Genomic DNA, 18,200 nt, shown 5'->3' on the forward strand with positions numbered 1-18,200 from the left:
CGTATATGGGGTTGATGGAAGACTTTTTCCTTGTGACTGGGAAAGCTTTGGTTATACTTACAGTGGTGTAAACAAGCCAGTATAGATCTTGAGGTTGGGAGGAGAATATTTGAAAGATGAATTCCAAACTATCAAGTTTACACATATGAAATCGACATTTTTTTAGGCAAAATTGGTCATATATTAACATTTTCATGTGGGTCAACCTCATAGGTTGAAGAACTTGGGCAAATGATAGGCATCCTCTTGAGAGTGTGAATGGCAATAGGTTTGCTGGTTTGATGTTAGGAAGTTGAAGGAATCCTCATCTCATTGATCATCACATTACTTCTTTGAGGTAGTAGAAGCATGAGAGGACAGGTGGTGAGAACTGGAAGTTTGAGGAGCCTGGAGAAGTTGAAAATAGTCATTGTGGAAAATGGGAGTATAGAGTAAGCGAATATAGTAGAAATAGTGGGTAGAGTTGAAGGCTCAGATGAACTGGTACCTTCTGCACATTCGTAGCATTCCTTAGTCTCTCTGGGCAAAGGTGAATCATTGTTCAAATAGTTATATTCTGTCTAGAATTTACCCAGGAATGAATGAATATGGGACACATGAATTTAGTGGAGTTTAAGATATCACTGGCGTTCCCTTCATGTCACAGTGGAAATGAATCTGACTAGTATCCATGAGGATGTGGGATCGATCCCTGGCCTCAGTGAGTTGGAGATTGGCATTGCCGTGAGCTGTGGTATAGGTGGTAGACATGGCTCAGATCCCGCATTGCTATGGCTGTGGCTTCAGTCAGCAGCTGAAAAATTTGTTGAAATGATGAACCTAAGGCTTACAAGAAAAACAAAGATTGTGTTTGTGTGTGTGTTGTGTGTTTGGTGGAGGTGGAGTGTCAATTGAAAGATGTGAAGAATTTACAGGTTTGGGGAGCCATTAGATAATAATTTAAAAAAACCCCGATGTGTTATACACTAGGGGTAACTAAGCCTGTAAGGAGGAAGGGTAGGATAGTGATGATGAGAGAGTTATGATTCAGAGAGAGTAATTCCAAGTCATGACAAAGTCTACGGTGTTGTCATGAGATTAATGTTTGAAGAAAAGATTATAGAGGTGAAACAATTAAGGAAACAAATGACTAGGATGTTGGAGATCAACCACATGGGCACTGAGAGTACACAGGGTAAATAAATGTAGGACTTGGGGTAGATAATGAGATAGGGAAGCACGGGTCAGTCTTTAATAAATAAAAGGCATTGTCGAGAACCCATAGGACAATGATGAGGTGGGAAAGGAGCAGAGCTTTAAAAGAACAAAGCAGTTTCGAGGGTGTGAATGATCTGAGGTGGCATTAAGGAGCAAGGAGACTAAATATCAAATAATAAACTATTACTTGAGAGGGCTGTAAAAAGGCTGTGTCCTGAGGATAGAATTATTTTTCAATTTTCAGGCATATAGGCAATATTCAGTGGAAAAAAAATTTAGGAGGTAGAGTCATTGATGAATCATGGGATGGCACTTGAGAAATTATGAAAGGGCAGAAGATAATTTAGCCTAAGGAAATAATTTTGAATGTATGTAAAAATTAGGCAGAAGGATGTTCATTATTATTGTGTTATTTATAATATGTGTGTCATTTTTATCAAGATTGAACAACTTTTAAAATGAGGATTAAATAAGATAATCTGTTTTTCCTGTAAAAACACTTAATACATAAAACAGATATGTTTGTATCATGTTTTATTTTTAAAAATATATATGATAAAAAATTTAAAAAACCAAATGTGTATATGTGTAATGTGGGTATATGTTCTGGTGAAGCTTAAAGCGCATTTTTAAACTTCGAATTCTGCCACTTCAGAGATACTAAATTACTCTTCTTCACTTTGGGGGCCATCTGTCATCTCATTATTTTGGTGTCTAGTTCCAGTCCTACACTGACAGTGCTGACCTCCTAGAGCCTAAGGCGCTATTATAGAAGCCCAGGGAAGCCTCTTATTCAAATGACAGTTTTGGCTGCAAATTAAAATCATTAGACCCTGTTTTCTACATTGACATGTTTTCACTTGACAGAGTCTCTTTTTGGCTATTACTATAAAACCCAAACTTGATTTTAACAATCTATGTGGGAAATAAGTTAAAATCCACAGACAAGTGTTACTCCAGGCAAAGGGACCCTAAGTGGTTGCCAGAGGTGGGGGTGGAGGATGGTAGTGAAGAGGGTCAAAAAGTACAAACTTCTAGTTACGGAGTAAACAAGTCATGGGCATGTCACATACAGCATTATGATTATAGTTAATAATACCATATTATGTATTTGAAAATTGCTAAGAATTTTTTCATCACAAGAACAAATCTTTGTAACTGTATGATGACAAATGTTAATGAGACATTGTGGTGATCATTTCTCAAAATACACAAATATCAAATCATTATATTGTACACCTGAAACTATAATGGTATGTGTCAATTATAAATTTTTTTTGTTACTATTATTTTTTGTCTTTTGTCATTTTTAGGGCTGCACCTGCGGCATATGGAGGTTCCCAGGCTCGGGGTCGAATTGGAGCTGTAGCTGCTGGCCTATGCCACAGCCATGGCAGCACCAGATCCGAGCCATGCCTGCGACCTACACCACAGCTCACAGAAACAGTAGATCCTTAACCAACTGGGCGAGGCAAGGGATCGAACCTGTGCCTTCATGGATGCTAGTCAGATTCCTTTCCACTGAGCCATGACAGTAACTCTTATTTGGAGAAAAGCCTCTAAGACTTAGTTACACAGGGGCATGGATTGTCAATGGAAAGAGTAGAGATAGGTTTTCAACAACACCTTTTTCACTCATTCCTGTGAGCCCCAAAGCAAGGAAAGCCAAGGGCAATATGGCAAAAATCTGTAAAGCAGTCATTCTGATTTATAAGGGTAGGGAGTGGGACCATTGAATTTTTACAGATTTTGGACCTGGAGGGGAAATGTTTAAAAATCTTGAAAATGGAAAATAGTAGGAATGGAGAGGTCTAAATGGTTTCTTCATCTCTTGGCCAGATGTAGGTTTTATGCTTTTCCCAGTTTTTACTTTAGTTTTTTTTTTCCTGTCTCTCTCCCTTTAGGTCACTTTCATTTTTCTCCTTATCATTTTGCTAGATTTCTTTTGCTTTTAACCAGCTATAACATTTAACTAGAATTTGATTTACATAAATAAGCCTTAAAAGAAACTGAATTAAAACTGGTTGTTTGTTTATTTATCACTCTGCTTTTAATGCCTAAAATGGTGATTGGAACATAGCAGTTCTTGAGTAAATATATGACTATTAAAGATATTGGGGAGGAAAAATAATTGGATTAATTGAATTATCTTTATTGCTATGGAATCACTATTTCCCCTGCAGATTAGAGATGCTTTGAAATAGTAAAAATAAAAATAATGTTAATAGTAATCATTATCCTGTGTATCTTACTGTCTGTTTGAAAAGAAAATCCTAATGTGTGTCTCTTCTAGAAATAAGATCAATTAAGTGTGAAAAGTTGTTTTTAGCTTTTTTTTTTTTTTTTTTTTAAAAAAAAACAACTTAGATTTAATTTGTGGCTGTAAGCTGAGCAGAGAGAAAGGGGACATTTTAAATGCTTGTCAAGAATTTGTTAGGGGGATCGTGGTCTAGAAATCCATGTGTGTTTAACTGAGTTTTATATACAATATCCTTTTATTACTAATGAAGAGTGCCACTCTTGTTAAAAGTCATTAGAAGAGATATTTGTAATTCCCTTATTACCTTGAGCAATTTATACTCATTGACATCATATTTGTATATGAAGAATTAATGTTCAAAATGTAGAAAAATGCAGAATAGAGGAGGAAGTTGGGGGCTAAAAAAACATTTAAGATTTATTTTCTATGGAATTCCTCCCCAATCTATTAAAAAATGAAAATCTTAGACTTATTATTTGCTTACTTTTTATAGCCTTATGTAAAAATTACTCCTATGTTGCTCTTTAATTTTTTTATTTTAAAAGGTAAAGAATTTCTCAAAGGACATTAAAATTCTTATTTTTTAATTTTGTAAGTTTTAATTATATTTATCGATTTAAGAATGAGGGTTAAAATACATTCTTCCTATACAGCTTATATATTTCTCCTATTGTCAGTATATCAATTAAATGCATAATTGAGAAAGATCACAAACAGCATTACATATTCTAAACTCTGGGTTGAGGGTGAGAAAACACCTTCTTACTTTCTCCATTCTTCCACGCCTACAAACTTAGTTTTACCTCAGGCTCTCTGTTTCTCCTCCCTCTTTCCGTGATTAGGTCATTTTCACATTAAATTTCCAATTAAAATCCAACATGCCAAACTTTTCAAATCTTAAATTGAAAAATTATTCACATGATTAACTGAAATAAAGAGTATTAACATTGCTATGCTATGTAATTATTTTCTCCAATAGTAAACTATTAAATTCACAATTCAGAATAATTTCCTGAATTAGAAACCACAAATCTGAAACAAATCTTTCAAACATGGAATAAAATTAAACTTACTGATACATCATCCACTGTTGAGAATGCAAACTGTTCCACCTCTGCTGCTTTGTGACTTCTCGTCAAATGAGTAGCATCGTGGGCATTCTTTCAGACTTGTAAGCTGACTAAAGGAAGAATATTTAAAGATTTAAAATAAACTAGTCCGACAAGTTGGGATGGGTAAACGTTAACCAATAGTATGGTTTGAGGTGAAGAATCACTTGATAATCTTGGTTGCAGGAAGTGAGAATTTCCTGGTTCTAGCTAATTAAATGAGAAACAATGTCATGTCCAAAACCTAAGCAACACCCTTGAATGCTTGGAGCAGTTTTATGTTTGTCTTTCAAGAGATGACACTCTTTGTTCTGAGTCAGTACAGTCTGGTCTTCAGGCCCTGCCTTTATCGCTTTCAGAGGAAGGTGTGAAACAAGATCAGAGATTTTCGTAAAAGGTTTGATAGCCCTCGAGTTGTTTTTCTTAGTGCAGTGGCACATGTGCTCATTCTGGTTGGTTGGACTAGGGTTGCATTTGTGTCTGCTTAAAGGGGAATCTAGCTTTAAGGAGGGGAAGTGAAAATATATTTGTGTCAACTGCCATTTTCAAGGGCATTGCCAACTCTCCTTGTGCCTTTCTTTTTAGCTACAGCCGTATCTATCTACTTTGTGTAATTTGAGCTTTCTTTTTTAAAATTTTTTCATTAAAGAAGTTGATTTACCATGCTCCTTCAATTTCAGCTATAAAGCAAAGTGACCCAGTCAATCACATATATATATGGGGGGTGTGTGTGTGTGTGTGTGTGTGTGTGTGTGTGTGTGTGTGTGTACGACGTTTTTATGGTCTTTTTAGGGCTGAACCTGCGGCATTTGTAAGTTCCCAGGCTAGGGGTTGAATCAGGGCTGTATCTGTAGGCCACAGCCACAGCCACAGCAAGCCAGATCTGAGCTGCATCTGCTACCTACACCACAGCCGTAGCTATGCCAGATCCTTAACCCACTGAGCAAGGCCAGAGATTGAACTAGCATCCTCATGAATACTAGTCAGATTCTTAACCTGCTAAACCACAAAGGGAACTAACTTTGAGCTTTCTTTTCTGTTAATCCAGTCCTTTTCCCCCCTTATGTCTTTGCCTACATACCCAAAATATTGTTTCCCTTCTTTGCAGTAGAGTTCTCTATTCAAAACCCACCTCACTGTGGGATTCAAGTCATTTAGTTAGAATCTGACTAGACTCTGAAAGCCTATGCTCTAAGATAACTCTTCCTGATGTTTTCTTCCAATTTTCCTATTGTCTGAATAGCCCTTGACTCATGTGTTCCCTTCAAGCAGGCATCTCGTTTTAGTTTTTCTTATTTTCAAAATATTTCTCCTGTTGGGTAGTGAAAGGTTTGAGGCCTGAGGCCAAAAACTGCGAAGTCTTTGAATGAATACACTTATCAGCACCTCTGCATACACTTTGGCATTCAGTATTTACTAAATCTTTCTTTTAGCTAATTTGACAATCAACATTTAAGTTCATATTGTAATTTCCATTTTGTTTTGAAAAGAAGACTTTGGCAAAACAGGTATGTATAATTACAATTCATAAATGAACATATGAAAAAAATGTTCAAATTGGCTAGTAAAAATCCTATACCTTTGTCAATTTTCTATTAATATGTATATCTGCAAACTTAACCTCTTAAAATGAGAGCCATTTATTATCTATTTTTATTTTGTTGGTCAGAAGTCCAGGTGAGCTCAACTTTATTCTCTGCTTACCATTTAAAGGCTAAAAGCAAGGTGTGGCTCCCTTGAGTTTCGGCCTGCAGGCTCACTCACCAGCTCACTCAGGCTATTGGTAGAATTAGGTTGGCTGCAGAGGGTGAAGGTCCCTGTTTCTTCATCAGCCTGGGCTGCCCTCACTTTCCAGAGGCTCCCTGCCAGCCGCATAGCATCTTTTCATACTTGGAATCTCCTTGATTGTTCGCTGCCCAGAAGAGAGAATTACCTGCTTCTAAGAAATTCTACTTCTAAAGGAGCAGACTTAGACCTGCCTGGAAAAATCTTTTTTGATTAACTCAAAGTCAAGTGGTTAGTAACCTTAATCATATCTACAAAATTCCTTTTGCCACTATAATGTAAGATAAGCATGGGTATGATAACTCATTGTATTCACAATAAAATTAGGGCAGAAGATCTCAAAGGACTATTTTAGAATTCTGCCTACCACAATGCTAAAAAAAGTATCATTTTTAATCTTTTAAACTATATGTGTAATAATGTTTGATTTTAGTAAAAATTCAACAGTCACATACTCTAGGGTATTATGGTCACTTGGTACAGTAGTTTCAAGAATGCAAACTTGCCAAAGTGGTAAGGAGGGAAGCATTGTGCAAAGGGGTTCATTTGTGCATGCAACATGATAGTGTGTTTAGAGCACTAGAAGTACATTTTTAAAAATGAAGAAAAGAAGCCAAGATGAAAGATTAAAATGGAAAATAGGAAGATGAAAATCATGAAACTTTTGTACATCTAGAAACTAAATCTTTACAGGTAAAGGGCTCTTAATGTGTTTTTGTGCCTTGTCCATGGTCATCTTTGGTTGTATGGTGAAGACCGTGGAACCCCGCTCATAATAGTGCTTTGAGATGCATAAAGTAGAATTATACAAAAACCAATGTATGGCAATATAATTATCAAAATATTTTAAAACTTCGTGAAGAGTAATAAATATGTGGGATATGGGACTGAGTCTAATAAAATAATTCCAAAGTTGAGATGAGTATAAATATATTTTGATGTATATGTAGCAACTATCAAATGAAATTAAAATATTTATGATTTCGCTTGGTGACAAAGTCACTGATACAGCTATGTTCCTGGGTTGTTGGAGTTTTTCTGCCTATTTTATAATGGGAAATATAGTAAGTTTCTGTTACATGTTAATGAAGATAAAGTTTTTTTTTACTATCCAGTTGTTCTGCTCTAGATTAATATGTACCTCTTCTGTAGGTGTTGGAGAAATTAGAGGTATTTGAAATGAGAGGAGAAGGAACATGGACTAGGGGACATCAAGATTGGAGAAAGAAGTTGATTCTGAGTTTCAGTTCAGACAGAAGATGATGGGCTTGGAAACAAAGTTAAAGTCATTTGGATTTATGAGTTCAAAGAATTGAGGATAGGTGTGGATTTCCCTCTTGGATGTTGAATTGACCACAATGAAGGTAGGAGTCAGGTGGAGAGGTCTATTTTAAGCAGGTGCCTAGTACCTCAGTTAGTGTGGGGAGTGTCCAGAGGTTGGAAGTGCTTAGAAGGGGTTGTATGTGGTATAGCTAGAGGCATGAGCCTGTATGCTAAAAATAGTATATATTTTTGTATGATCATGCAGCATTAATGTTTGGAAGACTCCACACACATTTGTAACCTTTTAATTGGGAGTTGGAAGAATTTTGATTTGGTATTAGAACCAGAGATGAAGAGCAATCACTTGACAGCTTACAGTAAAGGGATGGATTAGAGAGGGACATCCAGACTTGAGTAAGATGATGAAGTAGCATTCCGTGAAAGGTTAAAGCTACAGGAACATTTTGATTAAAAAAAAAAAAAAGCAAAGGAGACTCAGTGAGAATGAGAGTAGGAGTGAGGTGTTAAACCAGTGGGGAAGACAGAAGCAGTATGGGGAGGAGGAGAGCACCCAGGAGTTATGAGGAGGAAGCTAGTAGAGGAAAGCATCCTCCTTCGGTGCAGTGCAAGAGGGTTTGTGTGCAAGGGGAGGATGCCGCACGTTATGATTCAAGACCCGGATGTAAAACTTGGTTGATAGTAGCCCAGCCTGATGTTCTGGGCAAGGTCGATTGCTGTGACTAACATCAGCCCAGAGTATCCATTAAGAATGAACATGTGGTCATTGAAAAATACATAATCTCAGGTGAAGAAATGCATAGTTTTACATATGCTGTTATGTCAGTTTCATGAAATATGTGTATATATATACACATATATATATGCTGTTATGTCAGTTTCATGAAATATGTGTACATATATACAAGAATGGGAAGATAAAAAGTAAAAATGGTTAAGTTGAATAATTGTGTGTCCTCTCCCTCTCAAAGAGTATTAGTTATAATGTTCCTGCAGTTTTTTTAAGCAGGATAAATAAGTCATTCTTTTCCTTTAATTAAAAAAAAACCTTTTATTCTGTAGTCCAACTGTCGTTTTTCTGTGGGAATTTTATCAAGTGGCTGTGGAGTTTTCTTTTCTATTCTCTTTGTCTCTCTCTATCTTTTTTTTTTTTTTTTTTTTTTTTTTTTTTTTTTTTTTGGCTGTGTCTGCAGCATATGGAAGTTGCTGGGCCACAGCAGTGACCTTAGCTACAGCAGTGGTGATGCCACATCCTTAACCCGCTGAGCCACCAGGGAACTCTGGCTCAGGCTTAATATTTGTCTTTCCAGTGGCTCGTTTTTCACTTCAGGTTCTATTATTTCTCCTCTCCACTTAAAAATTCTCCTTTCTTCATAGTGTGTTTTAGCTGATTCATTCAACTTTCTAATCCTCTTTCCATAAGGACTATTACCTGTAGGACAAACACTAGAGTATTTAAAAATTTATCCTGAGAGTTCATTATCCCCACCTAGATTTAAACAGGAAGATACAAGTTTGAGGTTCAACAGAAGGCACTCGTTTTGAATACAGATGAAGGGTAGTTGAAACCATTAGGAAAATAATCTTATGCATTTCTGAAATTTCCTCCTGGTTAATGCTTTAATGGTGTGGGGGGCAGATGAACCTCTTTTATGGATGAATACTGACATTTGGGAGTAGAAAGAGGAGATGATCTAACAGAATGACCTCATTTCCAGAACTATATTTAAAAATAAAAGTTATCAGAGTCTTTAAAATGTACTTTGTTAAATTCTGACTTTGGAATGATTTTGATATTTTCCACTCTCATCTACATAATAGCTTTAACAGTGTCCCAAGCTGATTGATTATGGAGTTCTCCAACATGTTAGAGTAAAATATGCTGTACATAAAATGAATTGGGATTATATCCATTCTTAAAGCTATCAAGTGTTCAACAGTTAATTTGTTTTGCTTGGTATTTTTCTGTGATAAACTAATGTTAACCATGTGAGCTGTATTATATATTATTTTTCTTCAAAAATGCTTAATATCATTTCAACAAAGCAGTGGTGTTTGCTAAATACATACAGCAACGTTAATGATCAATGAAACTGCCATCCTTGAAAAAGACACATGCACCCGCATGTTCACTGCAGCAGTATTCGCATTAGCCAAGACATGGAAACAACCCAAATGTCCATCAACAGATGACTGGATTAGGAAGAGGTGGTATATATACACAATGGAATACTACTCAGCCATAAAAAAGAATGGCATAAGATCCTGCTGAGTAGCATTGAGAATTACATCTAGATACTTATATCGCAACAGAACAAAGGGTGGAAAAAAAAATGTATATATGTAAGTGTAACTTGGTCCCCATGCCTGGAGGTGGAGGGGGGGAGAAACCTTAATGACAGTCTCAGTGCATGTGTAGCATCTGCTAACCAGTTTATAGTAGTATACTTTTCAAATAGTTTGAAACAGTGTCTGACTTCTGATAGCAAGAAAGCCTCACAGCATCATGGGGTAGATAGATTAATGCTCCATTTAACAGCTTAAGGGCAGATGGGAGCAGAGGATTATTTCTCTTCTTAATTGTGTGACAAGATTATGTTTTCCTCATTTCTTATTAGCCATAGGTAAAACCTCCAGGCAAGGAAAATATTAAAACCCGTAAAAGAATGTTCATTGTAAGCATCTACAAAATCATCTTAATCGAAACCTTTTAGTTTGCTGCATTTTGTAGTTTTGTTTGTAAAACAGGCATCTAATGAGGCATTAAAAAGAGCAAAGTTCAAAACAAACTTTGGTTATTTTAGCAGCGTCTTTTACTGCTCCTCATTTTAAAATATGGTATAAAGTTTTAATTTATACAACAGCATGTCTTTAAATTATTTCATAGTTAGAAAGCTTAGTGTGGAGGGGAGAAAAGGATGGGCTAAGATATAGATTTGGAGGGTAAACACTCCATGGAGTTCTGGCTTGCCAGTTTTACTGGCTTTGCAGCTTCGCCTACATTAAAATCATCCTTCATTTCCTTAGGGATAGTTAGATATAGTTTTAAGTGGTATTGTTTGGTTTAAGCATAAATCTGGTGTGGTCAAATGATATACTTTGCTAAACAACATTGAGTTTTATTTACATATTTCCAAGGGGAGACATTGTTTTGGCAACAGTTATTTAATTCCAGTGACTTCTAGAGTTGCAGTACTCCTGGCAAGTGAACATGCATAACTCAAATTAAGTGGAGAGAAGACTAAACTGGATGAAAGAGCCCTGGATTCTGTTCCTCTAGTGACTTTAATCAGCTGTATTTCTTGGGGAAATTCTCTTGACTCTGATTTCACATCAGTCAAAAAAGGAGATTGATGTAGATAGTCTCTTAGGACCCTCCCAACTCCAACAGTTAGATTTCCAGCATTGATTTCAATAATTTGTAAGTTTATTTTTCATTTTCATGATAGCAAGAAGGAATGCCTTATACACATTCCGTCTCCATCAGATAAATACATGAGCAAAGCAAAAGTTCATTGGTTAATTGCTATTAATATTTTGTTCTTATTATTGAATCATGAAGATTTCACTAATCGGTAGTTAAATATTGCAGCGATTTTGGTTCAGTCTTGATCTGTATTAAAAACTTACCCCTTTTGTCCTCATAGCACCCAAAATTCTATCACGATTCCACAAGTAGTATGTGCTGTATTCTTTATTGTCAACATAATGGATTTAATCTATCTTTTAAAACAATGAGTCAGAAAAATTGTAGAGGTTTTTTTTCTTTGAAAAGATGTAAGTATTATTATTATTCATTTATTTAATTTTTTGTCTTTTTGCCTTTTCTTCTGCCGCTCCTGTGACATATGGAGGTTCCCAGGCTAGGGGTCTAATTAAAGCTGTAGCCCCTGGCCTACGCCAGAGACACAGCAACGCAGGATCTGAGCCACGTCTGCAACCTACACCACAGCTCACGGCAACGCTGGATCCTTAACGCACTGAGCAAGGCCAGAGATGGAACCCGCAACCTCATGGTTCCTAGTCGGATTCGTTAACCACTGTGCCATGACGGGAACTCCAAGATGTGAGTATTATTATAAAGAGCATTCATAGCATAAGAAACAACACCCAGGTTTTTTTTTAACCACGGTATATTTGCAAAATTCACAAAGCAATACTACTGATAAATAAAAATGCCAATATTGTAAAAAAAAGAGCACCTTTTGATGCATTTGTAGCATCATCTGTACTGATATCAATTTGCAGTAATGTATTTTGCATTTTTTGAGCAGGTTTCAGACATTCCTTAATTTTTCAACCTTATTATTCAACAAGAAAGCCTCACAACAATGCCATGAGGTAGATAGCTTAATGTCCCATATTATGGATGGAAAACATGAGGCAAAGCTATTGTGTGATTCCCATAACACAACTCAATAGGGCAGAATCAAACTAAAAATAGGACATACAAATCCTATTTTAAAAATCTACTTTTCTATTCCTTAGATTTTCCTATATTCGTATTTTTCTCATTTGTGTTAAAATATCATTGAGTTGAATTAATCATATGATTATTTAAATAAGTACATGTAGTTTTCACATACATTTATATGCAAAAGGTAATCACAGTCTCTGACATATCGACACACAAAATCACGTATCCATTCTTATAGAAATTACATAGTAGATAAGTTTTTCTTGGTAGAGATATTTGTTATCTTATCCCTTCTAATGTCCAGGTAAGTCTAATATAAAAAGGTATGTCATTAATAAAACACATCTTGAATATTTGAATGCCATAAATTCTCCAGAAGTCTTTGGCTTTTTCTCTGTGTGTAATAGGAACTATCAGGATTTAAGCTGGTACTCTACTTTTTCTGTGGATATTTAGTTGTTAGTAGTCATCAACTCAGAAATTTGGTGACATCCTCTTTTCCAAAGGAAAGTGTGTATGGATGACCCTTTTGTATTTATGATACCTTAGTATTGATATTAAATAATAGCTAGGAGTATTTGTAGTTATATTTATCTTATTTACATATATTACATATAACACACATACATGTAAATTAAAAGTGTCAGTCATTAAAGAAACTAAGAGACTAGATTTTTCTCTGATAAATCAGGACAACAAATCCAGCATTGGAGACCTGGATATGAATATAGCTGCATGTCTGTATTCACAACACTAGTGACAGAATGGCCTGGCATCCTGTGACTGCTTGCGTATTAGCAGACTTTGTTGAATATATATTAATGAGACATAAACAGTTGTTTTGACAACATAGTAATTCACCTTACTTTTTTACAAAGCAATTGAAAGTATTCTGAAATCAATGATATGATTTTAAAGAAGCAAATTTTTAAAAAGTATATTGTTTTATTGAGTCCAAAACACAATAATTTATAGCAGCTAGTCCATATTGAGAGCCTGCTGTGTACAGCAGACATTGTCCTAAGTGCTTTACTTATGTTAATGCATTTGATCCTCATAATGATATGAGGTAGGCACCATTTTTATTCTAATTGTAGGGATGAAAGAGCTAATGCACAGAGAGAGACATTAAGGACACACAGCTTGTACTCAGCAGAGCCAAGGTTTAAGCTCTGACAGCCTGGTTCTGAAGAAGCCTATGCTCTCCACCACTAGGCCTGAAGCTGATTTAAGCCCCAAAATCATTCACTCATTTGACAAATTAAATGAGTTTCATCTGAAAATTCATAGAAGCATTCCTTTCCATTACGGCAAACATTTATATAGTATGTAATATATGACAGGCACTGTCCTGAGTGCTGTGTACAAGTCATCTCTTCCAACCTGACATTCTGATAGACACCTGACTTGTCAGAGGATGGAAGACTTACAGAGTCATCCGTTACCACATGTTGATATAGGTGTTTCTAAATAAATAATTGGATGTCTCATTCTACACAAAATCTAAAGAATGCTTGTTTTGTTATTAATAATTTGAAACCAATTCTTCTAGTCTTGGTCCAATCGGTTCTTTTTATCCTCCTTGTACCCATGGAAAAGCACTCCCATGAGTCTTTCTTATTCTCTTTTTTGGTATAGCTCCAATTGATGTAAGATGGCAAGATGTTAGAGAGTATATTGGAAATGCTTATTAATAATGCAGCATGCACCTTAAAACTAGTGCTTATGTGTATAACCCAATGTTAGCAGTAAGTTCAGATACATTTAAATGTCTTTTAAATGGCAACTCTTGTGGTTAATGTTAATGCTCTTTGTATCATTTATAAGCCCAGGGTATAGAGTTCTAATTGTGTTGCAGATCCCACACTTCTCCATTCTAGCCACTGAATGTCTAGTCATCTGTTCTAAAGTGTTGAAGCCCTGAATCCTCAGGGAAGACTGCTGTTTGATTCTTTGTCAGAAGAACCCCAAGTGCTCTGGGTACTATATGAAGTAAGATTTTGACAGCCCTGGCAGCAACTCATATCCTGTGGAAGGTGATGGTCCCCTTCTTCAATTAGGGGAAGTCATTTGTAAATATTCATCTGATGAACAAGATCACAAACAGTTTCTCTGGTGAGTGAGGAGTTGGTGCTGCTTGTCATTTTCCATGTCTTCTTCTTTTAACATAGAGGAGTCCTGTCACATGTGCGCAGTGTCCACCTCATGATATTAGATTGGTCTGAGTCTGAAGGACTTCCAGACATCCAGCCAAAGCACTGATCCAAACCACAAGAATGTAAATAATACACAATATGCAGGAGTTTTAGCTCTGTGTGCCATGGGCATAATTCATGGTCAGTTCACACTAGATGCCAGTCTTTAAGGCAATCCAGTCTCGATACCGAGACACTCTTGTGTAGACTCCAGGTTTTTTGGGAAGAGCACAGGATTGTCCCCAACTTACTATACCAACAAGGTACCAGATATCATGGTTATCATAAACCAGAGGTCCACCAGAATCTCCCTAGAGGAAAAAAAAATTTAAATTGGTAACTCCAATTCAGTAGGAAGGTCATTACAATCATATCTCTTCTATAGGAAAGAAGGAAACTATACATAGAACATGCAGCTGACTAATGAGAGAATACATAATGTTTCTCTCAACTGAATTAAAATGTTGTGGTAAACTTTAGAGTGTATTATTTTCTAGAAAAACTAACATTCAGTCATATGGAATGGTTACATTATTTCTGGCTCAGCATACCTATTTTTTTGCTATTTTTATTAGACACTTTAAGTATGGTTTAGTAAGCACTTATCTAAGATATTTAATTTCAGGTTGGTATTTAAGCATCAGTGGAAATTTTCTTTGATCTCTTTTGGACACATTAGCTTGCCTGTATTGTATGAACCGACTCTTGGTCTCCTTTTACACATCTAATTCCAATTTATGTTTGCTTTCTGAATTTTGTATAAGCCCTCTTAAATCTCTTTGGATCAAGGAAGATTAAATAAATAAACAGATATGAGTTTACAGGTTAAAATTATGGTCTCAGTAGTTGAATTGCCCAAGTGTCAGTCTAGCTCTGTTAAATACTGGTTGTGTGACCTAAGGTAAGATACAAAGGGTAGCCTCTCTGTGCCTTTTCTACCTCCTTCATCTACTTTTTCTTTTATCAACTATTTATTGAGTTCCTACTATGTGTCCCAGACATTTTGATGGGCATTGAGGATAAAATGATGACCCAAATGAACAGTCATTGTGCTCATAAAATTTGACATTTAGGTTTAAAAACATTAAACAAGCTTACAAATCAATGCAAAATGGCAACTGTGATAAGTACTCTGGAAACATAGACTAGGGAAATTCAGCTGGTCAGGGAAGTTAGGGATGTTTCCTTTGATGAGATGTAGTGGAGCTGATATCTAAAGGAAGAGGGATAAATCATGGAGAGAAAGGGGTGAGTGAACTATGTTCTTAGAGGAAACAGCATGACAGATGCTTTGTGGGGTGAAAGAGCCTGGCATATGCAAGACCCTATAAAAAAAGAGGAACTGGAGAGAAGACAGTAAGGGGGCAGCTGGTACAGGTTGAGGCCATGGAAGGGAGAGACTGGTCCTTGCAGAACCCTGTGGGTCTTTTTAAGAAGTTTTTGGTGGAGTTCCTATTGTGGCTCAGCAGTAAAGAACCCGACTAGTATGCATGAGGATTCACATTTGATCCCCAGTTTCGCTCAGTGGATTAAAGATCCAGTGTGGCTGTGGCTGTGGCGTAGCCTGGCGGATGTAGCTCTGATTTGACCTCTAGCTTGGGAACTTCCATATGCCACACACATGGACCTTAAAAAGACAAAAAAAAAAAAAAAAAAGAAGTTTTTTGGTTTTTATCTTAAGTTAAAAACAAAGGTAAGCCACTGAAGGTTTAAAAGCATTTTGAGGGAGTTGACATGATCATGTTACATTTTGTTGGAAACTATCCTGGCATTTGTTTGATTAATGCACTAAAGGAGCATAAGAGTGAAAATAAGGAAGTAAACTAGGTGGTTAATGTGGTTGGGGATTGAGGGAATGGACAGGGAAGAGAGTGAGGTTGAGGAAGGAGAGCAAGCAAGAGATGGTGAGGAGCAATATAAGGAGGTGAAATCCATGGGATTAGGTGATGGATTGGGTACGGGGTAAGGAGAGAAATTAGTATGATTTCTAGCCTTCTGGCTTATTTAACAGAGTGAAAGGTGATTCCCTTCAAAGAGATGCAAAATAGGGAGTTCCCGTTGTGGCTCTGTGGTTAACAAATCCCACTAGGAACCATGAGGTTGCAGGTTTGATCCCTGGCCTCTCTCAGTGGGTTAAGGATCTGGTGTTGCCGTGAGCTATGGTGTAGTTCGAAGATGCGGCTGGGATCTGGCGTTGCTGTGGCTGTGGTGTAGGCCGGTGGCTACAGCTCTGATTAGACCCCTAGCCTGGGAACTTCCATATGCCACAGGTGCGGCCCCAGAAAAGACAAAAAAACAAAACAAAACAGAGATGCAAAACACAGGAAGAAGATCAGTTGTGGAGGGGAATAAGATCAGAATCAGGTGCAGCATTTGAATTTGGGAGGCCTTAGAAATACCCAGCTGGAGCTGCCAGGTAGCAAGAGAATATGTAAGTCTGGACATCAAAAGGGAGGTTGGGGCTAAAAATAGACATGAAATATATGCAAAAAAGAAGATAATTAAAGCTATGACAAAGAATTACTCTCTCTGGGGAGAAGGTATAAAGTGAAAAGAGAAACAGGCATAGAATAGATTAACAGAATGGCTGGGATTAAGAGAATGAACCTAAAGAGGAGACAGAGAAGGAGCAGACACAGATGTAGGATCAAAATCATTACAAGCCAAGGAAAGACAATATTTTAAGAAAGAAGGAGTTATAAGCATTGTGAAATGCTGCTAAGGGGTTAAATTAAAAAGACCAAAAAGTTTGTTGAAGGTTATTGGTGGTTCATTGAAAACATTAGCAAGGGAGATTTTGATGAAGTGATAGGGCGGAAACCATATTGAAGTAGTTTGAGGAGTTGGGAGGTGAGAAAATCGAGACAATGGGTGTAGACATTTCCCCAAATATTTAATAGTAAAGAGACAAGATGGAAGGCTAGCACGAGACAATATAGGTTAAAAAAGAATTGCCTTTTTCTATTTTCCTGAATGCGAGAGATCTAAATAGGGAAGGACCTAGTTACAAGAGAAATCTTGACTCTAAAAAGAGAGAGTTAAGACATAATTGCTAGTATAAACTTCCCCATAGGCCAACAAGAAGAGGAACCTGAGCAGAGAAAAGGTCAGCCACAGAGAAGAAGCAGCTTCTCTGTTGTGACCTAAGCTGAAAGTGGATGAAAGGGTCCAGATACAGCCAGGTATGCATGCTTGGTGCTGGGAAGAAGGGGAAATTACCCCTTCTTATGACTTCTGCTTTTCCTTGGAAACTGGGAAACAAAATCATCAGTTGAGAATAAAGGGGCAGGAAAAACAAGAAGTTAAGGAAAATGGAAAATGGGAGAATTCAGAGAAAGGTAGGCTTAGAAAAAAACTAACAAAAAATAGTAAAGTTATCATATTTGTTATCTGGAACCTATAGTGGGACCATGTATTCTGCTGTATTTTTTCCAGGAGCATTTGACTTCCAGGATGCAGACAGAGAAAGAAATGGATAATTGAATTCTTCCAGGTTTGGGACTTAGCCAGATAGAAACACTGGAAACAGGGAACATTAAGTGTGCTTAGGGTATTAGCAAAAATGTTTAAAAAATGATCATAGTGCAGTGAGTTGGACAAGTGGATTATGGAACTAAGGAAAAGATTAATTGAATGTGAGATAGCAGAGAAGCTGTGCTGTCTATGAAATTGAAGAAAGTGATCATCAGCCAGCAAATATTTGTGCCAGGCACTGTTTTATTTTTTTTACTTTTTACTTTTTTCTTTTTACAGCTGCACCTGCAGCATATGGAAATTCCTGGGCCAGAGGTTGAGTAGGAAATGCAGCTGCCACCTGTGCCACAGCCAAAGCAATGCCAGATTCTTAGCCCACTGAGTGAAGCCAGAGATTGAACCTGTATCCTCACAGAGACAGTGTCAGATCCTTAACCCACTGAGCCACAACTGGAAGTCCCAGGTTATGTTTTAGGTATTGA

At 36.8% G+C, this 18,200-nt stretch overlaps 2 protein-coding genes and 1 long non-coding RNA gene across 7 annotated transcripts in view; 1 reads left to right on the forward strand and 2 right to left on the reverse strand.

Moving 5' to 3' along the window:
* Positions 1-6,441, reverse strand: part of LOC100738056 (transmembrane protease serine 11G-like) — a 40,660-nt gene extending 34,219 nt beyond the window's left edge. The window contains exons 1-2 of the mRNA XM_084973773.1: positions 6,331-6,441; positions 488-560 (exon numbers count right to left, since the gene is read on the reverse strand). Coding sequence (XP_084829899.1) covers positions 488-560; positions 6,331-6,441 — 184 coding nt within the window. The remainder of the gene's footprint in view (positions 1-487; positions 561-6,330) is intronic.
* The window catches only part of LOC146400834 (uncharacterized), a 421,507-nt gene that overhangs the window by 163,568 nt on the left and 239,739 nt on the right, over positions 1-18,200 (forward strand). The window lies entirely within an intron of this gene.
* LOC100513296 (transmembrane protease serine 11F) overlaps positions 11,038-18,200 on the reverse strand; it is an 87,917-nt gene continuing 80,754 nt past the window's right edge. For all 5 annotated transcript variants that reach the window (XM_021101393.2, XM_084972405.1, XM_084972406.1 and 2 more), the window contains one exon: positions 11,038-14,555. In XM_021101393.2, the coding sequence (XP_020957052.1) occupies positions 14,397-14,555 (159 nt within the window). In that variant the 3' untranslated portion in view covers positions 11,038-14,396. The remainder of the gene's footprint in view (positions 14,556-18,200) is intronic.

This window comes from Sus scrofa, chromosome 8 (assembly GCF_054392235.1).
Source record: "Sus scrofa isolate SSC_HxYL_T2T_F1_AM1 chromosome 8, Sscrofa_HxYL_maternal_Yorkshire_Landrace_v2.0, whole genome shotgun sequence".
In the NCBI taxonomy this organism is placed as follows: Eukaryota; Metazoa; Chordata; class Mammalia; order Artiodactyla; family Suidae; genus Sus; species Sus scrofa.